General features: G+C 37.7%; 1 protein-coding gene across 4 annotated transcripts; it reads left to right on the forward strand.

Annotated features, from left to right (window-relative positions):
* Window positions 1-11,456: 11,456 nt before the first annotated feature.
* Window positions 11,457-22,667, forward strand: LOC120535792. 4 transcript variants are annotated; one of them, XM_039763867.1, is made up of 9 exons: window positions 11,458-11,618; window positions 17,478-17,591; window positions 18,215-18,362; window positions 19,009-19,103; window positions 19,297-19,385; window positions 19,474-19,557; window positions 19,944-20,157; window positions 20,638-20,723; window positions 22,046-22,666. In XM_039763867.1, exons 1-9 carry the CDS (start codon window positions 11,575-11,577, stop codon window positions 22,063-22,065), a joined length of 894 nt encoding a protein of 297 aa, XP_039619801.1. In that variant the 5' UTR covers window positions 11,458-11,574; the 3' UTR covers window positions 22,066-22,666. The 4 variants fall into 4 exon arrangements, with proteins under 4 accessions (XP_039619803.1, XP_039619801.1, XP_039619800.1 ...); XM_039763866.1 differs by having other exon boundaries at window positions 19,294-19,385; window positions 22,046-22,665; XM_039763869.1 differs by lacking the exon at window positions 17,478-17,591 and having other exon boundaries at window positions 11,457-11,618; window positions 19,294-19,385; window positions 22,046-22,667.
* The last annotated feature ends 422 nt before the right edge of the window (window positions 22,668-23,089 follow it).

The raw sequence follows: 23,089 nt of genomic DNA on the forward strand, positions 1-23,089 counted from the left end.
CTTCAAACGGTAGCTCGTTGAACAAATAATGAGTGGAAGCTTTGCAGAGTACTGAGATTGCGTCATGACGGGCTTTGAACGGGTCTCCGAAGCCTCAGACATGCGTACTAGTGAGATGATGACGGACATACCGAAGCCTCAGACATGCGTACTAGTGAGATGATGACGGAGCTACCGAAGCCTCAGACATGCGTACTACTGAGATGATGACGCGGCTACTGAAGCCTCAGACATGCGTACAAATGAGATTGCGTCATAACAGGCTTTGAACGGGCACCGAAGCCTCAGACATGCGTACTACTGAGATGATGACGCGGTACTGAAGCCTCAGACATGCGTACAAATGAGATTGCGTCATGATAGGGCTTCGAGCAGACATGGTCACTGGTTACTGAATCTTTGTAAAGCCTCAGCACACTGAATGGCATTGACCTCTTAATTTTGAGAGTCTATCTGACACTTAACTCTCTAGTTATATTTTGTAATTCGTATTGACATTACACATTTCAGTTGATATGGTTAAGCTACAATTCAGGTAGTTGCTGAGAATAAATTATTGTTCTTGTGGATTGCTGTGATTTCCTTTGTCTGATACATAGTGTCAAAGATATATTGTCATATATTAACTATATATATATATGAAAAGATTAGGTAAATCGTTCAACCTTTTTATGGAACACTTAATTTTGTTCAAAACCGTACGTCATATAGTATACATCTATACATATAATTTTTTCGTCTTCATTAGGAGAATACAACAATGATACTCTCGTATCAATTAAACCATTTTAACGTGCATATGTCAAACAACATATTTCATCCGCCGCAGTAAGAACAGTAGTAGTAGTTCAGTTGTGCAGAGCTCGTTAATTATCCGGATTAGGTGGCTCAGTGGTGTTGTCGCTCAGGTTCGCGTCGCTGATCCTCCTCTTGTGAAAGTTTTTTTTCTATTCCTCCATTTAACAAGCTTGGACGGATAGCGAGCGAATCGAGCTATCGAGGGAAGGTTGGGCCACCGTAGTCGGGCAGGTGGCACACGCCCCTAATTATATTGTGTATGTAAAGAGTTTCACTGTAAAATGTAATAAGCTTCATATTTGTGTGTTTGGAGACCCAGGTGTCGTACTGAATTTGTATTGTAGAAAAACAAACTACTGTCCATTATGCCTAAATGTGTCTTTTCGTGTCTGATCGCTATATGGCACTTCCAACTTGGGACAATTCGCTATAAACAGTTTCAGCCAACCAGCGCCTTTTAAACATGCAGAGCGACAGTGTGAACTTTTATTGTAGCGGCGCAGCATCTTCGTTTCAGTCAGTCATTGTCCTGTTAGACTATTTACTGTTAAGTGCTGCTTGAGCTACCGTTTATAGTACAACAGGTGGCCTACGTAGTTCTTAAATCGATATTGAAATGCACACACAAGTCTCCTAAATTATTTATTGAAATGCCTACATTTACAGTGTCCGTTTTAGGAAGTCGTAGTTTTTACTTGTTCCCGTTATTAAAATTATAATTTCTCAGTGTCACATATTATTCGTTACTACTCGCGAGTCCCGTATCATTGAGATTCTGTTTTATATTCTGTATAAGGAAATTTTTAAAAGTAGCGTTGATTAAACTGACTATAGCAGACTTGTCATCTTCTTAAAATGACTTTATTGATTTGATATTGACAATTAATCATTAGGTCAAACATCAAGGAGGATTTGAGTTAGCATGGACTGCATCTGTTTCTTTTTTTCGTGACATCGCGTCAGTAGAGAGTGCGTCACGTTAACAATGCATTCTGTCCTAAGTGACAGCGCACACGCTTTTTTATATTTCCTAAAGGCCAATGTGTCTCAATTTTCTCATTAATATATTTTGACAGTGTCTTTTAGTGAGAATGATTATAAACATATTACCTGTGTTCATTTCCATGTAGATCTGTAACGTTTGGTGAGTATAAATAAAAGTAACAACACATATAATAGTTATGTTGCATTGTTTATGATTAACAAAATTCATCGTTTATCTGAAATGTTCTACGTATACAGTCGATTTATTCCACTTCTGAAGGTGTACATTGTCGGTATTACTTTATTACATGTTATTACTTTAACATGGCCTTTTTATAACTTCACTTTAACTTAATCCTGATACTCTGTATGTTCAATTCTTCATAATAACTATTCATGGTGGCTCCAAAATCCATACTGACCCCTACTCTCTTCTGTTTCTTTTCCGGTGGCCTGCGCCACCACCACCTACTCAAAGCATCATGATGCACCAACATTGATGGACTGAAAGCCAGAAGTCTACGTGACCATCATCATCAGGTCCTTCCATGAAAACCCTAAATACAAAGAGGACTGTTTGATTTATGTTAGGTAGATTGCCCAGAGGGGACTGGGTAGTCTCTGGTCTGGAACCCCTACAGATTTTATTTTTTCTCCAGCCTTTGGAGTTTTTTTTTTTTCTGTCCAGTCTGGCCATCGGACCTTACTTATTCTGTGTTAATTAATGTTGACTTATGTTTATTTTTATTGTGTCTTCTATTTTTCTATTCATTTTGTAAAGCACTTTGAGCTACATTTTTTTGTATGAATATGTGCTATATAAATAAATGTTGATTGATTGATTGATATTCTCCATTGCATTTGCTCCAGAGTGTAACGTGTGCCAGTGTAACCGAGGGATGGCAGACGAGCTCACGTAATGGGTGACAAGGCACATTCTCATCCTGATGTCCAGGCTCTTGTCATAAATATTCCCATCTTGTGCTTTTCTCGTTCCTGCAAGTTTACTATTATTATTGGACATGTAGAGGAAATGTGTTTTATTTTATGTCTATGAAAGGAAGGACGGTAAAGCCTTGAATGAAACTGAGTGTTGATGCTTTGGGTAACAAGACAGGTTAAGGAGCAGAGAACATTGAATGTGACAGTGACTGCGGGGGATTGTGTAACTGGAAGATGGTTTAAGAATACAGAAACGGCAAAAACTTAGTCTTTCAGTAATTCTATTTACATCAATTATTTACTCTGTTGTGCTGCACTTCGGAAGATTACTTATTTACCCCCCCAGCGCAGCCTTTGATAAGATGAATTCACAACTAAAGGAATGTTCATGACAAAGTCAGGTGCTTTTTTGAAAGTTTGGCTCCAGATGTGCTTATCCAGCTGCTCCTTCTTCTCAGTACTTGAGTGATCTTTACGTTCACCTTTGGATGAATTTGCAAAGTTTCTTTACAACTTTTTTGTCTCATTAACGCAGAAATCCCGAGGCTTTCCTAAAATTGCAGAAGACACTGTTGATGGCGCTGATTCTGTTTTAAAGACAGTTGTGATTAGTTATGCAGAACACGCTTTTACTCACATTGCTTTTTGGAAATCAATAATACAAATCAGCAACAGATCTGGGAATCACTGAATAGTAAAACGTTTAATGAGGAATGTCTTGCGCATATACTGGTGTAATGACCACGTCGGCTTTAGTGAAGCATTTCTTAGCCTCTGTGATATGATCGACATGGGGTAGAATAGATTCTGGATTGTTACAATACGTGCTACCTTACGCAAAATATGCTCATCGATTTGTTACAGATTCTTGGTGGACACAATTCCACACCGAGGAAAAAGGTGCCCCATGTAAATCGTTCATAATGTCTCCAAAATATATTTGTTAACTTTCAAACAAGTACTACTTAACTGTTTTATACAAAATCCTCATTTCAACATATGCGAGCCCCAACTAGGATTTGAACTCGGGTTAGCGTATTTTATCAATATAGCACAGACAACCGCTTTTACGCTTTCAGCCAAAGCACTTCAGCAGACTAGTTACTGACCAAATCGACTGCTGACTGCGCGGATATCAATGACGTCATTACGCTAGCGTGCTCAAAATCACGTGACGGGCGCATTTGAAGCAAGCCTCGAAGCGGTGCTTCGATCTCCAGTGCTTCGATAGCTCGACACAGTGTCGAAACCTGAGTATCGAGCGGCCCATCACTAGGTACAGGTACAATTTTTTTCTTCCTGCAAAGTACAAGTGTCGAACAGTAGATGTTTTAGTTAAACGGAAATCCTTACTTTTACAAAATTGCTGTATTTTGGTTTTAACTCGCATCTCGGATATTTATGGGGATTATATGGAACATAAAGAATTTAACAGAGAGTTCAATCTAGATTAAGTAAAATAATAATACGGTTTTGAAATGTATTCCTTCGGCTATAGTTAACTTAGTAAAAGGTATATTACGTATTTTACCACAGTGTCTTTATTAAAGTCATTATCATTAGAAAACAAACTTCAAAGGATACAATTGTAATAATAAAATTATTTGAGTAACCCTGAATAATGAACCAATAATATACAAAGAAGGTATAAAAGAGATTTATATTTCTAAAGAGGGGGCTTTGTGGCGAGCGAAGCAAATCCCCCTAATTACTACTAAAATTAGAACAGATTATGTCTTTTTTTACACTGGAATACTCAGCAAGAAAGAAACAGCTTAGAAACCTAAGAGAAAATGCCGTTAAGGCTGAGTGTAAATTGAGAAGAACTAATTCAACAATCCAAATTAGCATATACGGTATAATATCTTAGTTTGATCTGAGATAAAGTTCTGTTTCTCTGTAATTATAAATAACAGTGCGGGAAATACAATAATTTTATTTACACTCCTGCACCCAGCTTAGTCTGTGAACAATTCAATGACTACTTGAATAAAAATCCTGTTTTGGATAAGTATCATTCAGGTTTCAGAGACCACAATACCGAATCTAAATTGTGTAAAGTACCGTAGTTATTTACTTATTGCTGACTCAAATGAAATATCAGTTCTTGTTCTATTAGACCTGAGTGCAGCATTTGATACCAATGATCACAGAATTCTTAATGATCACCTTAGACAGAGAGTTGGACTTTTTTGCAGTGCGTTAAGTTGGTTTCACTCTTATATCACAGGAAGAAAATTATTTGTCAGTTGTGAAAAGTATGCATCATAGATTTGTGATATTATGTATGGGGTTCCAAATGGATCTGTATTGAGCCCCTTATTATTCTAAATCTGTGTGCTCCCATTAGGCCTCAACATTTCAAAGCAAAGTGAAATGTCACAGACATGCAAATGATACAGAGATTTATTTGTCAATGACCCCAGATGACCCTGAAGCTCTAGCATCTCTGGCCCAGTGTTTTAAAAGCATCATTGAATGTATTTTGTTAAAATTAATAAGGAAAAAACAGAAATTGTAATTATTGGCAGCAAATAAAAAATCAAGGACCTTAGAAATAAACCAGCCCAACTGGCTTCACAAATAAGCATGGAAATAATGAATCTTGCTGTTATTTTAGATTCAGAGCTAAACTTCAAATCGATCATTAAGCATATTACAAATGCTGCATTTTTTCAATGAAGAAACACTGCTTGAGTTGGATTTTTATATCACAGAATGATGTATACTTACACTAGCTACCTGTTTCCTTTAGGATTGATTTTGAAATACTTTTAATTGTATAAAATTCTGTAAACAATTTAATCTTTTTATAATTAGTAATACTTGTCCCCTTACATTCCTATAATAATAGATCCTCTAACATTGTCTTGAACAATATTCCAAGAGTGAAGTATAAAAGAACTGTTGAGGCAGCTTTCTGTTTCTGTGCACGAAAAATCTGGAATACTTTACAATTAGAGATGTGCAGGGCCAATACAGATAAACAGTCAAAAACTACTAAAACACACTTCTTTACTCTGGTTTCCTCTTGATTACTTAAATTGCTATTATCACCAGCTTTCCTTCATACTGAGGGGATTCTTTTTATTAAATGTAATTCTATCTGCTCCATTTTAGATAGGTTACTGTCACTACTTTTGTGTGTTTTCTTTTTTTCCAGTACTCTATGTTGAAGTTATATGTCACTGCTACCTGGAATACGTGTGGTGCAACCATCTGAGATGTTGGGATGATAAGTAGAGCTCAACAAGTGTATAATGTTAATGGTGACACAATCATGAACTGTAGAGTGCCCAGGGGGGTCTGGGCCATTTTTGGCAATGGAACTCTGGGAGATTTTGATTTTGTTTTTTGGGTCCAGCATTGCACCCCTAGAGTTTTTGGTTTTTTTTTTTTTTTAAATCCCCAGCCATCTGACCATACCATCGGACCTATCTTTAGAGACTTAAAAATAAGTTTCTATATAAGGACTGTACTTTTTCTATTACCTCTATATCTATGTACAACCCCAATTCCAATGAAGTTGGGACGTTGTGTAAAATGTAAATAAAAAACAGAATACAATGATTTGCTAATCCTTTTCAACCTGTATTCAATTGAATACACTACAAAGACAGGATATTGAATGTTCAAACTGATAAACTTTATTGTTGTTTTGCAAATCTTCACTCATTTTGAATTTAATGCCTGCAACACGTTTCAAAAAAGCTGGGACAGGGGCATGCTGTGTTATATCACCTTTCCTTTTAACAACACTCAATAAGCATTTGGGAACTGAGGACACTAATTGTTGAAGCTGTGTAGGTGGAATTCTTTCCCATTCTTGCTTGATGTACAACTTCAGTTGCTCAACAGTCCAGGGTCTCCATTGTCGTATTTTGCGTTTCATAATGCGCCACACGTTTTCAGTGGGAGACAGGTCTGGACTACAGGCAGGCCAGTCTAGTACCCGCACTCTTTTACTACGAAGCCACGCTGTTGTAACACATGCAGAATGTGGCTTTGCATTGTCCTGCTGAAATAAGCAGGGACGTCACCCTGAAAAAGACTTTGCTTGGGTGGCAGCATATGTTGCTCCAAAACTTGTATGTACCTTTCAGCATTAATGGTGCCTTCACAGATGTGCAAGTTACCCATGCCATGGGCATTAACACACCCCCATACCATCACAGATGCTGGCTTTTGAACTTTGTGCTGATAACAATCCAGATGGTCCTTTTCCTCTTTGGCCCGGAGGACACGACATCTATGATTTCCAAAAACAATCTGAAATGTGGACTCGTCAGACCACAACACACCTTTCCACTTTACGTCACTTCATCTCAGATGAGCTTGGGCCCAGAGAAGCCGGCGGCATTTCTGGGTGTTGTTGATATATGGCTTTCACTTTGCATGGTAGAGTTTTAATTTGCACTTGTAGATGTAGCGACGAACTGTGTTAACTGACAATGGTTTCTGGAGTATTCCTGAGCCCACGTGGTAATATCCTTTACCGAATGATGTTGGTTTTTAATGCAGTGCCGCCTGAGGGATCTAAGGTCATGGGCATCCAGTGTTGGTATTTGGCCTTGCCGCTTATGTGCAGAGATTTCTCCAGATTCTCTGAATCTTTTGATGATATTATGGACAGTAGATGATGAAATCCCTAGATTACTTGCAATTGTACGTTGAGAAACGTTGTTCTTAAACTGCTGGACTATTTGCCCACGCAGTTGTTCACAAAGTGGTGAACCTTGCCCCATCCTTGCTTGTGAACGACTGAGCCTTTTGGGGATGCTCCTTTTATAGCCAATCATGACAAACACCTGTTTCCAATTAACCTGTTCACCTATGGAATGTTCAAAACAGGTGTTTTTTGAACATTCCTCAACTTTCTTATTCTTTTGCTGCCCCTGTCCCGGCTTTTTTAGAACGTGCTGCAGGCATCAAATTCAAAATGAGTAAAGATTTGCAAAACAATACAGTTTATCAGTTTGAACATTAGATGTCTTGTCTTCGTAGTGTATTCAGTTGAATATAGGTTGTAAAGGATTTGCAAATCATTGTATTCTGTTTTTATATACGTTTTACACAACGTCCCAACTTCATTGGAATTGGGGTTGTAATATACCGTGCATCCGGAAAGTATTCACAGTGCATCACTTTTTCCACGTTCTGTTATGTTACAGCCTTATTCCAAAATGGATTAAATTAATATTTTCCTAAGAATTCTACACATAACACCCCATAATGACAACGTGAAAGAAGTTTACTTGAGGTTTTTGCAAATTTATTAAAAATAAAAAAATTGAGAAAGCACATGTACATAAGTATTCACAGCCTTTGCCATGAAGCTCAAAATTGAGCTCAGGTGCATCCTGTTTCCCCTGATCATCCTTGAGATGTTTCTGCAGCTTAACTGGAGTCCACCTGTGGTAAATTCAGTTGACTGGACACAATTTGGAAAGGCACACACCTGTCTATATAAGGTCCCACAGTTGACAGTTCATGTCAGAGCACAAACCAAGCATGAAGTCAAAGTAATTGTCTGTAGACCTCCGAGACAGGATTGTCTGAAGGCACAAATCTGGGGAAGGTTACAGAAAAAATTCTGCAGCTTTCAAGGTCCCAATGAGCACAGTGGCCTCCATCATCCGTAAGTGGAAGAAGTTCGAAACCACCAATGCTCCAGAGTGCTCTTGACCTCAGACTGGGCCGACGGTTCATCTTTCAGCAGGACAACGACCCTAAGCACACAGCCAAGATATCAAAGGAGTGGCTTCAGGACAACTCTGTGAATGTCCTTGAGTGGCCCAGCCAGAGCCCAGACTTGAATCTGATTGAACATCCCTGGAGAGATCTTACAATGGCTGTGCACCGATGCTTCCCATCCAACCTGATGGAGCTTGAGAGGTGCTGCAAAGAGGAATGGGCGAAACTGGCCAAGGATAGGTGTGCCAAGCTTGTGGCATCATATTCAAAAAGACTTGAGGTTGTAATTGCTGCCAAAGGTGCATCGACAAAGTATTGAGCAAAGGCTGTGAATACTTATGTACATGTGATTTCTCAGTTTTTTTATTTTTAATAAATTTGCAAAAACCTCAAGTAAACTTCTTTCACGTTGTCATTATGGGGTGTGCAGAATTCTGAGGAAAAAAAGGAATTTAATCCATTTAGGAATAAGGCTGTAACATAAAATGTGGAAAAAGTGATGCGCTGTGAATACTTTCCGGATGCACTGTAAGTGTGTAGTGATTTATTTGTATCTAATAGTTTTGGTTGGCAATCTATTTGTTTTTTTGGTATCTTGTGAAATACTTTTAATTACATGCATTGTATGAAAATGTGCCATAAAAATAAATATTATTTTTGTTGTTCACACTAGCACCCTACCTTGGGCTGTATCCCCTTCAAGTAACGATGTAGTGAGTTCAGTTCGTATTTAATAAAACATTTTACTCTCGGCTCTCTTCTGTGAAGATAGTGCTGACTTGAGTTAATCTAGCAGTGAGTGAAGCAGTTAATTTTTATTTTATGTAACACCCTTGTAATTAACAGTGATTCTTTAGTAATAGTTCTATTATTAATATAGATGGTGGCTATTAGAATTAATGCCTACATAGAGACCTGCTGTAGTACTCTTTTGATCATTTTCAGTATATCATTTTGCCACGTGGCATGGTCTGTGCTGCTTGGGGAAACTACACACTGTATGTTTTTAGCAAAATGCAAGATAGGCAAACAACATCAATGTGCCCTACTCATTGAAATAATTACAACTTGAGTTTTGGTGATTGGCTTTCTAAGCAGGCAAGGTACTATAAAACAATAATTGAGCTTGTGAAGTTCTGTCTTGTCAAACAGTTCATCAAACAGAAACACTGAGAAACAGCATTCGTTACCATATCACACACAACTTCAATAATGAGGTCAGTGGCATTCCAGTAAATCTTCTACTAAAGATCCCCGTTTGCTCTGCATACCAGTTACCATTAATCTTGAGATGTTATTGTCAATTGCACTCTTAAAGGAAAATCATATTGCCTACACTATTTAATTTAGGAAATGCTCTTCATTTTGGAACCTTCAAGGATTTTTACTTTTTCAATATATTTACATTCTTTGAACAATTGTGCCTCAAACACAACCTTTCATCACAACATTTCATCCAAAATGTATCCGGGTAACTTGTGAGATTTGCTTTAAACACCTTTCTTGTGTATTATGTTTTAGAAACGGTCCCTTCCATAAACCCTCTTGCAATACAATCTTTACTTATTTATCATATGGGTCTTGGGAATAACAATAATATCCTCATTCTCTGACAACCCTAATGTGCTATCTTTTATGCTATATTCTGTATGCTGTTGTGCTAAAACAGCTGTCATATCTTGTATAACTTAAGTGCTATAATGAAATATGAAACAAATGTATTATTTTTACAGAACTAGAAAACATTTATTTCTTTAGGAATAATGATCATTTTTGGAATCTGACAAGCATTTATTAATGTTATCCTTTTGGATCTTTCTTTCAGTAATTATGTCATCTTTGCTTCCTAATTGAATCTAATTAATGCATCTAAGTAATGTATGCATCATTAGCCTGTAAATTAAGCATTGTAATGCTGTGAAGTAAATAAAATAAATTTAAAATTGTATATTGTGTTCCTTGTGTTATGGGTCTGTCTTCTGAGATAAGTACTTTATAAAATTGAATAATATAAATCTCCATGGTAAATATCAATATTCCCATTACTTACCAGTGCTGCCATGTGTTGCAGTATGTCATTTTAATAAACATTCACATTGTCTGATGTCAATATAAACTTCACATTATATCATTTATATTACAATACAGCAACCATCCTAATTATCAAATGTTCAATTACGGTTACTAAATTCTTCTAAATACTACATCCCACCGACGACCCTTTTCTGTTCTACTTGTCTTGTCAGAAACAAACTGCAGTATGGCATTTCATTTTAAGGTAATTTAGGAAGCTAGGTTTTTGACATACCCTTTAAAAAAAGTGATTCCAGGGACAGGGGAGGAACAGACACAAACACTCATACACACACAGATGCTACTTAGCTTGTAGCTTTTCCTAATATTTACCATAATGTGTTAATCAGCAATTGATTTAGAAAACTTTCACAAATTAAAGACACTGGATGCAGATTCTCTGGAGTGACTCAAGCAATTAAAGGCTCAAAATTTATTGATACGAATGAAATAAAATTTAATATTTTTTTCGCAGCAGTTATTGCTTTTAGTTAAGACCATACCAACTATACCAATATCCAACCCGCTAAATCCTGGGTGCACAGGGGTCTACTGGTGCCAATCCCAGCCAACACAGGGCGCAAGATAGGAAACAAACCCCGGGCAGGGCGCCAGCCTACTGCAGGGCGCGCGCGCACACACACACGCACGCACACGAGACAATTTAGAATCGCCAATACACCTAACATGCATGTCTTTGGACTGTGGGAGGGAACCGGAGTACCCGGAGGAAACCCAAGCAGACACGGGGATAACATACAAACCACGCAGGGATGACCCGGGTCTACTAACTGCGAGGCAGCAGCGCTTTTAATTAAGAAATTGGTTGAAAATTTTTCCAATTAGAAAGATAGATTATTTGCTGATGCTCCCATACTAGGTACCGCTGTCGCTGCTCTGTAATCGGGGAATGGCCGTTTATTAGCAATTCAAAACAGGTGTTACCTTTTATAACTAAGACAACAGAATTTTCGTGTAGGGCTGGAAAACAATAATTGACAGCAAAACAAAAGACGTTTCTACGGGCAGTGCGAATGAGACTTGTTGGGTCTCGAAATCACGCATCTAATTGTCCAGCGTGATATGGCTGCAAACGGAAATCCCGAGGGGCCACCACACTCTGACGAGTAAGCTGTTACTTCATTGTCGTTCTTTCCACTTTTTCCGTCTCTTTACTTTATTTTTGAATGCGGCATAAGCAATGTTACTGTACATTTTGACTAGGGTACAGTGTAGCAACTGAGTATTTCCATTTAATCGTCTCGTGATATTTGCAGGTTTTTTCCAATACTTTAAATTTTATATGCCCTTCAGGATTCGACAATTGTGTAGATTTACTTTGCCTGAAGTGTTTACTCACTGTAAAACCACGTTAACGGAATCGGTACGAGCAATAATTAGTGTTTACCTGTGTACAGTCTGGTCTTGATGTTGACAATCTGAACAAAGTCCTTGACCGTTTTGTTTGTTCCTAACCGACTAACTGCTTGCATTAAAAGCTGATGACACCCATTTAGTCTGCTTTTCAGAACACCGTGAAACCGCCTTGCTTCTAGCAGCTAATGATTTACGTATGGCAGCTGACGCTAGTCAAATCAGCTAATTGATTGAAAAAATAATGAAACCAAAGGGTGATCGTGCTTTTTCTTGTGCATCACCCAAGTTATCGAACACCTTGCCTCTTGTCATCAGACCAGCCTCATTAATTACGCTTTTAAAATCAGATTGAAAGCTATTTTTTCATATGCGTGTTTGCATATTCTGCTCGTGGTGTGTTTGGGGTTTTTTCCTTGATTTTATGTACTTCAGTAATTGGTACACCTCGGTTGTTTTTAAAATGTTTTATAAATAAAACTTACTAATTGTGTTAGACCTTAGTGCGGCATTTGATACTACGATAAGTATTATCTTCTGCTCAGAATGGAGAAAGTCCTGAGGATTTCTGGCACCGCTTTCTAGGGTTTAAGTCCTGTCTGATAGGTAAGAGTTTTTGCTAGTACAGGTATCTCCAGGTCCAGCTTAGCGCCAGTCGCAGAAGGCGTTCCTTAAACCTCTGCCCTACGCTCTCTGCTCTTCAGCATCTACACGCTTTCCCATATTCGTAGCTTTGGGCTGTTATAATTTTTACGTTAATGATACTGATTTTTTTGGTATTTAAAAGTGAAAATTAATAGGAGCTTTCTCGGCTCACCGCTTGCCTCGGTGAAATTAAAACCTGGATGGAACTCTTTAAAATAAACTGCAACAAAATTGAAGTCTTCCTAATTTGCACTGAAGTCCTGCTTAAGAAAATGCGCAACTTTTCAGTCGCCCTTTGTAATGATATATCGTCATACCTCCTTCAAGGAATCTTGATGTCCTTTTTGATTCCTTCCTTTCTGATTCTGCCCACATTATCATATTATGAAACTTTCTTTTTTCTGCTTCTAACCTCCCATGTTTGCTCACTGATCTCATTTTCAGATGCTATTAAATTTTGTCTGTGCTTTCATTCACAGAGATTACTGAAACTCCCTACTGGCAGGTGACCTTTCTAACCTGTTATCACTCCTCTAGGTGGTTTAAAATTCTGGTAATCGCACAGACCTGCAACATCGAGCACATAACACCCATCCCGCTCTGCCTTCACTGGTTCCCTTTGTACTGCAGGATTGAATGTAAAATTATACTACTAATCTAGAAAGGCTTTCATTAGCCTTGCATTGGACTGCATCAGTAGCCTCCTTCATCGCTAAGTTTCTGATCGCCCACTAAGGTCAACGGATTCTGGCAATCTCATAGTGTCCCAAACTTCTTTCAGCTACTCTTGTTAGGGGTTGCCACAGTGGATCATCTTCCATATCTTTGTTCTCTGCATCTTGTTCTGTTGCATCCATCACCTGCATGCCCTCTTTCACCACATCCATAAACCTTCGCTTAGGCCTTCCTCTTTTCCTCTGCCCTGGCAGCTCTGTCCTTTGCATCCTTCTCCCAATATACCCAGCATCTCTCCTCTGCATATGTCCAAACCAACTCAATCTCTCCTCTCTGACTTTGTCTCCCAACCGTACAACTTGAGCTGACCCTCTAATGTACTCCTTTCTAATCCTATCCATCCTTGTCGCACCCTGTGCAAATCTTAGCATCTCTAACTCTGCTACCTCCAGCTCTGTCTCCTGCTTTCTGGTCAGTGCCACCATCTCCATCCCATATAACATAGCTGGTCTCATTACCGTTCTGTAGACCTTCCCTTTCACTCTTGCTGATACCAGTCTGTCACAAATTACTCCTGACACACTTTTCCACCCTGCCCGCACTCTTTCATCTCTCTTCCACAATCCCCATTACTCTGTACTGTTGATCCCAAGTATTTAAACTCCTCCACCTTTGCCAACTCTACTCCCTGCATCCTCACCATTCTACTGACCTCCCTCTCATTTACACACATGTATTCTGTCTTGTTCCTACTGACCTACATTCCTCTCCTCTCTAGAGCATATCTCCACCTCTCCAGGGTCTCCTCAACCTGCTTTCTACTATTGCTACAGATCACAATGTCATCAGCAAACATCATAGTCCACAGGGACTCCTGTCTAATCTCGTCTGTCAACCTGTCCATCACCATTGCAAATGAGTGGGCTCAGAGACAATCCCAGATGTAATCCCACCTCCAACCTGAATGCATCCATCACTCCTACCACAGACCTAACCACTCTCACACTTCCCTTGTACATATCCTGTACAACTCTTTTGTATTTGTCTGCCTCTCCCGACTTCCTCATACAATACCACAGCTCCTCTTGTGGCACCCTGTCATATGCTTTCTCCAGGTCCTTAAAGATGCAATGCAACTCCTTCTGGCCTTCTCTAAACCTCTCCATCAACATCCTCCGAGTAAACATTGCATCTGTGGTGCTCTTTCTTGGCATGAAACCAAGAAACCATACTGCTGCTCACTAATCATCACATCACTTCTTAAACTAACCTCTGCTTTATGAGTGATAGAGCCTTCAGCTCTATACTATTCAGTCTTTGGAATGACCTCCCTAAATTAGTTCATCTTGTTCAATTCATTCTTTTAAAAAACAACTTAAACACATTTGTTTAGGAAGGCATTTAACTTGCTCTGACATTCTGACTCTTTCTTTCTTACCCTGTCTGTCTAGGTTCTTGGGATGATGTGTGTGTATTGTTCAAGGTAAAAATAATATAAAAAAAAAGTTATTCTAATTTATTGCCTCTGTAATTTTAAAGATTTGTTTCTTATTTTCTTTCTTTAGTGTTTATGCAGATATTTGCATATAATGTTGTATATTCCCTGTTTATAAATTTCAGTGAAGCACTTTGAGCATGGGAATGGTGCAATGTAAATGTATTACAGTGATTCATCTAAAATTCCAGGCATCCCAAAAATTTCAAAACTCATTTACATAAAAAGAAAAGTGGAAATCCTCCACCATTGTATCATTTCATGGGTGCCACATTTCCTTAAACACATGAAGTCATTCAACAATGTTGAGGTCATAAAAGAAAAGTTTGCTAATGCTGCTCACATGCATTTTGGAAATTTCAAAACTTAAAATACTCCTTGACAACTAAAAAGTCATTATTGGCACCTGTAATTTTAACAATGAGATGTGAAGCTTTGACATAATCGATTCCTGAGGTCTTTCACCAATGTCCTATTGCACTGATTCTAATCGCAGGGGATGTTAAAATTAGCTATAGCAGTTGCTGATCTTGTGGCCCAAGTATGTACGATTTCATGATTAGCAATCACTGGGGGATGTCAAACTACACTGCCTTACCACTTTCCAGCACAGTTTCATATTTGTAAAGTATTGCAGACTCTTTTTTTCTGACGGCCACAAATTTGCTGCCTGACCAAACCAGTGACACTGGGAATGGTTTACAGGTGTGGCCAATTAAGCTACAATCTTGGTCCTTTCACTTTCCACCATTCTTCCCCCTCTCCACCCCAAAAAAAAATCATGTGACATAAGCCATAAAAGTCTCTTCTGTTTGCAAGGTCCACTCTCATGAACACAGAGCTTGCCTCATGGCCCTAAACCTATTTGGTTTTTGATTGAGTTTGTCACAGACTGGTTGAACTAAGTCACTGGGAATGTTTCGCTACACAACACTAGTCCCGTCTTCCATTTGCTAAGATTTAAATAAAAGACTTTGTGGTACTTCAATTACTGAAGATTTTACCGTTTTTTAAAATTACCTTGAGACATTTTCTGCTTTTATTTTGCGTTTCTCTTCTCTTTTTTGCATATCTGTTAGTCTCTCAATAATTCTTGAAATGGCCTGAAAGTTGTGTGCATAGCATGGCATGCACTGTCGTCTCAGGTGCTAGAGTGAACCTCTGTCGCAATTCTATGAACTCCTGTCTAGTTCCCCTTGAAGTTCAGCCAAGTAAGCTAAATGATCATCAAATCCCTAAAAGAAAAAGTATCCAGGTGTGTAAATATGTAGTCCTTATTTACATTGCACTAAAATTAATTTCATGAGACAAAATGTCATTAGTAGTCTATAGACCATTTCAGGCAATAATTTTTAGCTTGACGTAGATTTTAACTCTCCTGTCAGGTGGTACTTCCAAACATATGTTGGAGAAATATGAACTATAATTGGCCATAAATCCCTCAACTATAGTAGGAAAAATGCAATTTTTTGCATTACTTCAATTGGCTTTCAAAATGTAGCATATTCTATTTCAGCCATCAAACCTATTTTGGTTCCATTTTTAAGAGTATGTGTTCATGTAAAATGCAAATATTTTACAATACATTAGAGTTATCACTGTTTTTGAATGCAACTTATTGTTTAAAAATGTAATATTTGTCTGGCAGCACAACAGTGCAGTAATGGCAATGCTGCCTCACAGTAAGGAGACTGGGGTTTGTATCCTGAGTGCTCCCTGTTTAGAGTTTGCATGGCGTCTTTGTGCGGTTTCCATGGGGTACTCTAGTTTTCTCCTAGAACAGCGGTTCTCAACCTTTAAGTATTTGCGACCCGAGTTTTCATAACCGTTTTAATTGTGCCCTCCTAACGTTTTTTTGAAAGGAGCCCACTAATGCCAATTAAATGTTTTTTTTATATAATATATATATATATATAAAAGGTATGTCATAGATGCATATTTTATTATACCTGCTTAACTTTTATTGACATTTATCTAACTCTATTTTTCTAGTATCAGAATGTAGTTTAAGTTAATTTTCAATTTAAGTTTCAATATTTCAATAGATGTATTTTTCATATTTTTGATTTTTATTTTTATTTTTTTTCACATCTTCGAGCCCCCCTTTTTGTTACTTCACGCCCCCCTAGGGGGGCCCGACCCACAGGTTGAGAACCACTGTCCTAGAGTTCAAAGACCTACAGGTTTGGTGAATTGGCATTTCTAGACTGGCCTGTGTGTGTCTGTCTCTGTCTGTCCACACATTTCTCTATGATGGACTGGCACCTTCAGATTTGTCTTGCCATGCACCTCATGCTTACTGGGATTGGCTCTAGCTGCCCTACGACCCTGCTCTGCATAAGTGGGTTTAGAAGATGAATGGATGATCTGTCTCTGACAATGTAAGTAAACAAAAATGAAAAATGCTACAAGACAACTAAACCAGTTGCCAAATGTATCTAAATGTTACCCCATACATTTTTCTAAATGGTTTAAAGTTTGTGAGGTATCAAGTATAAAATCTGTTGTGAATTGATTAACAAATGTTAGAATTTCACTGTACTCTGCACACACAATGACAACGACCCAGAAAACTTGGAAAATGTGTCTATATGCATATATTTCAGATGTGTCCTATTCAGCTGGTGTAATAAATAATGGGAACATTTTGCTGAAAGTAGTGAATAATGAGCTTTCAAATTCAACCCTTTGGTTTATGAATTTTAACATGTTAACAGTGAAGTTTTATGGTCTGTGTTCAAGAATGGGATTTTTTTAAAATTAACAGGTAACCGTTTTGACATTTTCAATTCATTAGCATATCTAAGCCTTGCGTGAACCTGAATGCATTTCAGAAAAAAATGCAAGAGGAACATAAACAAGCCGTTGCTGCTTCAGACACAAAGTTTGCAGCTTTAGAAAGAGAGCGCAGGTAGGAAATGTTCATAGATTTTAACTACATGGCTAAAAAATGTTTTACTTATGTGTGTATATATAATTCTGTAGCTTCCAACTGATGCAGTTTCATCTTTTTGCTTCCAACTGATGCAGTTTCATCTTTTTGCTGCCTAATGGTACTGTTCTAGAAGCGTGCATGGGCAGCATCTGGCAATGCTAATCGTAAGGGAAAATTTCCTAAGATGTGTGCAGTTTGCAATTTTGTTTTAAATTTCTCAAAATGTCTAATGCGCACAGCAAACCTTTTTTTTTAAACTAGCCAATTGCTGAGCTGTTTAGGTTCTTCATATAGTTTTCAAATTTGGAATTATCAGATCAGCAATTTCTGCTCAAATTTAACCACCCACATTAACTAACTATAGACTAATTGTTAGAAAAATTACAGCACAGCACTTTTTAAATCTGAAGTTAAATGTACCTACAACTGCAATGTTTACTTCCTGATTCTCTATTTAGCTGCAAGCAAATACAAGTCAAACCTTATTCGAGCTACTGCATGTAAATTGTATTTAAAGTACACAGAATAGACTCTGGTTATGGATGTCTGAAGTGTAATTTATATTTAATATTTTTTTTTTCCCCTCCCTATTGTTTAAGGAAACGAATTGCAGTTAGCTGCAATGCACTTCGTGATATGCTGCCAAAATTTTCCAGAAGGAGAAATGACATGGTTGCCATTCTTGAGATGACAACAGTTTATCTGGAGCTGGTTCAGAAACTCCTGCCAGTTGATCTACATGACACTGTAAGATTACATAGATATTGATGTGACAAGCTAGCAGTACTGTGTACTCTACTGGTGTGCTATACTTTGGATGAAAGCAATGATGTTTTGGTGGTTCTAGGAAGGTCTCAATGTTGGCAGTCTAAGTTCATTGAATTGCAAGTTTATTTTAAATTCACAGAAGTAAAGCAGAAAGTTTCTAGCTGTAATGATTATTCTGTGATCTGCCTGCAGCTAATGTGACTCATCATCCTGCAGTACTTTATTATATGCAGATCAAAATATAAAGTATGTGCATGAAGTTTGCATGTTCTTCCTGTGCCTGCTTGGGTTTCCTTGGGGTGCTTTGCTTTCCTCCCACAGTTCAAGGACCTGCAGGTTAGGTGGATTGGGGGTTTACTGAATTGGTTTGTGCATGTCTCCGAGTGTGTTTACCCTGTGATGTACTGGTGCACTGTCCAAGGGATTGTTCCTTTCTTTTGCTCTGTGCTTGGTGGGAACTCCAGCCCCCTGTGATTCTGCTCAGGATTAAGCATTCTTAAAAAATGGTATGGTGTGTAATCTGTCCCACTCCAGCAGTTCAAGAATGGAATTTTATGTGAACTAATTTTCAATAAAGATCCCGTGTGTGCGTGTGTGGTTTTTTCTTTTTTCTTTTCTCTGCCAGTTTCTTACTCCACCAGAAGACCTTCGTACCAAATGGCATCAGACATATGTGACTGAGAAATATAATGGAAGAACCATGAAAATACATTCTCTTGGGTTAGTTTTTATGAACTTTGTGAATATGCCTGTAGCATGAATGTGTAATTTTGATAGGACATTCATTTTCAGAACGCTTTAAAATATTAATTTATTGATGAATTAAATTTTCTGGATTTTATATAAAATAATAGATTTGCCTGCAAAGTACTTCTGCATACTTAAGCTTATGTCTGCATGTCTTTTGAAGAAGACCAGATACCTCAACCTTGCCTCCTGAATCAAGGGACCAAGGCAGAGTGCTCAAACATACTTATAACTATCAGCTGAATCGGCCTGCAGGTACAGAATATATATATTTTTTTAAATGGAATTTATAAAAAAAAAAAAAAAAAAGTTTAACTAGATTTTTTTTTTTTAATATGTAAAGATAACAGTCTTGTCCCCCCTGGATTGTCTAATACAAGTTCTAGCGAAACTGTGTTTGTAGCTGAAGCAAAGCCATACCAGTACAGTAAGACTTTTTTTTTTTTTTTTGATTTTTTTGCTTCATTTACCCATTTTGTAAGTTGTACCACTTGAATCCAGTTATGGTAAACTACTGGATATGAAATCTAACATCTGCATATCTGTCTGCTTTTCGTGACGGAACTAAACGAATTTAAAATTTTTTTTTTTTCTTCTTTTCTATAATTTGCTTGAATATTCCGGTTGATTTTGCGACCTCTCTCATTGTGCTAAGTATCATAGTTTGCTTGTGGTACAGATTTTATTTGTGTGAATTCGATAGAGACACAGTGGGCCAAGGGGAAGGGTGCTTGTTATGGATTGGTTCCCACCTGATGGCCAAGCCTGGCAGAATATTGACCTGAATATTTGGTTTTTTTTGTTTTGAATCAGGTGATTTGCCTAACCTGGAGAATCTGGAAGCTACAGCTGCAGAGACCTTTTTTTCTCCTGACTTTTATGACAGTTTGCCTGTTTCTCCTTCCAAACCTGATTCCTTTGCTTATAACCTGGATATGTCTTGGGGTTGGAGCTGTTCACCCCAGCAAACACATGAGGACTCTGATCGAGTAATTGAATTACTTGCTACTCCCAGACTTCCTACTCGGTATGAGAACTCGAGACTTAATTTTGTTTCCTGTTTTAAAAAAATGTGCTTTTTTACAAGCTTCTTTTCTATTATACCTGAGGGGTATTTGGAGTCTGCATCGTGGGTAAGCATAACACTATGCATTATCTTCCAGCCCCTTCTCTTTTCTTATCCCTGATATTTTACCCCTATAGCAAAATTTTATGAAAACCTCTCGTAAGGATGTTTACTGTGTTAAGTGCTGAAGGGTAGGTAATATGACACGAACTTCTTACTTCCAGACTAGTGAAGGCCATGTGATGAGCTCACATTTTACTAAAATATTTTGTACTTTTTATGTAGCCAGCAGGGCATATAAATAAGCTAGGTGGGATTTTCTCCAAAGCCAGTATTTTGTTCATTTCTTCTTAGTGTGTCTATTCTTCCTCTGTGCTATAGTATTAAAAACCATGTTAATATATGCATACAATAGTGTAATGTATTTTTTTCCCCCTTTAGTTGTCTATCAGATTGTACAGTGGAACAGCCAGCAATAATGATGCCTTGTGCTCCCATAAGCAAAGCCAAATGGATATCCACATGTGGTAAATATTAAATTACTACTCCATTGGTTGATGTCATTATCCAAGCTTACTTAGAACATTTTGATACAGGAAAAAGTAGGGTGAAATGACACTTTATTGGCTAACTAAATAGATTACAAATGCAAGCTTTCGAGGCAGCTAAGGCCCGTTCATCAGGCAAGGAGTAAACTTGCAATGTGTACACCTTAGACAACCTGGTAAAAAAAAAAAATGCCCCACACACCCACGGTATATGCTATGAGGCAGCCTTCCTGGGTGCCGCTACATGTGTGGACATGGACAAGGCACACTGGAAACTTTTTAGGGCAGCCCTGTCAGATTCAGGGGGTGTTTTTTATAGGGATTCATCATCCCTTCTTTGTGGGACTTCCATTTGACCTGGAAATACTTCCATCTGGTTATACCCTAACACCGGACGTCCCTCAACCTCATCCAGGTGTGCTGGAATTGGGTGGAAAAAGGACAAAGCTCATCTGGAGCAGTGGAAGGAGAGAGAAGTGAAGAATTGTGTGGATATAGATATATATATATATATATATATATATATATATATATATATATATATATATATAATATAAAATAAATTTCTCTCCCCAATGCATTTTTGTAAGGTATTTATGCATATAAACCTTTTTATGGTACTGGAACTTGTCTCTTTGGAGGTGTTTGGGGTGTTGCAACACCCCCTACTAGTCAAAAAACATTAAATGAATGTCCTTTTGGGTGCTTGCTCTTCTGAAGGAGTAGCTGTAGATATGTTCGTTCATCCTTGCTTTACATCTTTATTAAAAGATGAAGCAGAACGTTGACAAAGATGTTGGTACAGCTGTAGCTGAGCGAGTTCAGTATTTAGCAATTTAGTGTTTATTCTGGAATACAGGAGTGGGTAGTGTAACTTTAGTGCCTCCTAAGCTTCCTCTTACCAAGTCTTGTGTGGCACTGTGCAAAGTTTAAATCTCACTGTGTTTGAAATAATTCACTTTCTACTAACCATTCTAGTAAACTGGTTTAGCTGTATGGATGTTGATGCAGGCAACATTTCCAAAACTGAACGTAAAAACTGCAAAGCCCTGGCAAAATGTGAAATGTACTTATAGTTGTAGAGTGTTTCACAAATAATACAGAGGCCCATTAGAAAGAGGATAAGATGCTACTCTTTGAAACACCTGATTTTATCCCTTGAATCATTTTGTGCTAATGGTCTGTAATCACTAATGGTCTGAAATTTTACAGTTTAAATCCCACAACAGTTTAGATCAGAAATTAGTTTTAATATCTCAGTACAATACTGTGTTTTTTTTTTTTGTTTCCATCAATTTTAGGTTATGAGAAGTATGTTTAACCTTAAAGTTCCAGTGTGCCAAGAAGAAGCAGTCACTAGTACTACAGTGCGAGATGATTGCTGTGACTCTAGCATTGAAACTGGTGACAACAACTTGGCCCCTGTGGCATCTTTACCAAGTCTTAAATTAGAGGAGGAAGGTCTTTTGTAATGTTTCTTTGTGTAAAGAAGGCCAAATTTTGAAACTTTTGAATCTGTCACGCATTAAATTTTTTTTTTTTTGGTCTATAGTGTTTATGATTGTATCCCTATTACTACATACTGTGCGCTGAGACGGGTGTACTTTTTAAATTTTTCATTTGTGGAAATTTTGAGGCAGTTTTCAGAAAATATCATATCCATTATAATGTCACCTTTTTTTTACCTGACAAAACCATTTATATTGTGTTGTATAAATTAAGATGTTGGAAAAAGTATAAAGTTTTTGTTGCATTTGCATATAATACAAAAAGCGCCTACTCTATCTGTCCACATGAAACAACTCTTCTCCCAGTGAATCTGTTTTTGTTGATATTGCACACTTTTTCTTCAAGCAGATTAGTTAGGTCAGCTTAATTTTGGTTGTGATACCATGCATAGAGCACACTGTACAAAACAAACAAGAATTTTAAAAAGATATTTACTATTTTTTTTTTTTTTTTGTCCTAACTTAATTCAGTTCAAATATATGTGAATATTTTAAACCAACAAGCTACCATAATAAGCTGCATTTGACTTTCTTCCCCAGTTTACAGAATTTTGCTGAATCCTATTATCTGGAGCTAAAGCATAACATTGGCAGCATCTGATGGAAGCAGGAACTAGTACTAGAGTAAATGGAAGGCAATTGTGGGTCATACTCCTACCCACAGCTGCACTATTTCATACTCTGTTGATTTTATTCCCATATCCTGAAAATGTACATGTTAGGTTGCTTGGGTTTCTGTAAGCGGACAAAGACACTGAGAAAGTATGCAAGCTCCACATAGAATTTTAATCTATCGCAGTGATGTAGTTGTATTAACCACTAACCAGTAGTAGACTT

The sequence above is a fragment of the Polypterus senegalus genome, chromosome 9 (assembly GCF_016835505.1).
Source record: "Polypterus senegalus isolate Bchr_013 chromosome 9, ASM1683550v1, whole genome shotgun sequence".
Taxonomy (NCBI): domain Eukaryota; kingdom Metazoa; phylum Chordata; class Cladistia; order Polypteriformes; family Polypteridae; genus Polypterus; species Polypterus senegalus.

What these genes read in the sequence shown, in the direction of transcription:
- LOC120535792 (XM_039763866.1), top strand. Translation starts at nt 11,575, where the DNA reads ATGGCTGCAAACGGAAATCCCGAGGGGCCACCACACTCTGACGA. An exon ending in GCTTTAGAAAGAGAGCGCAG is followed by an intron (nt 17,592 to 18,214) that starts GTAGGAAATGTT and finishes CTATTGTTTAAG; the next exon opens with GAAACGAATTGCAGTTAGCT. An exon ending in TCAGCTGAATCGGCCTGCAG is followed by an intron (nt 19,386 to 19,473) that starts GTACAGAATATA and finishes TAATATGTAAAG; the next exon opens with ATAACAGTCTTGTCCCCCCT.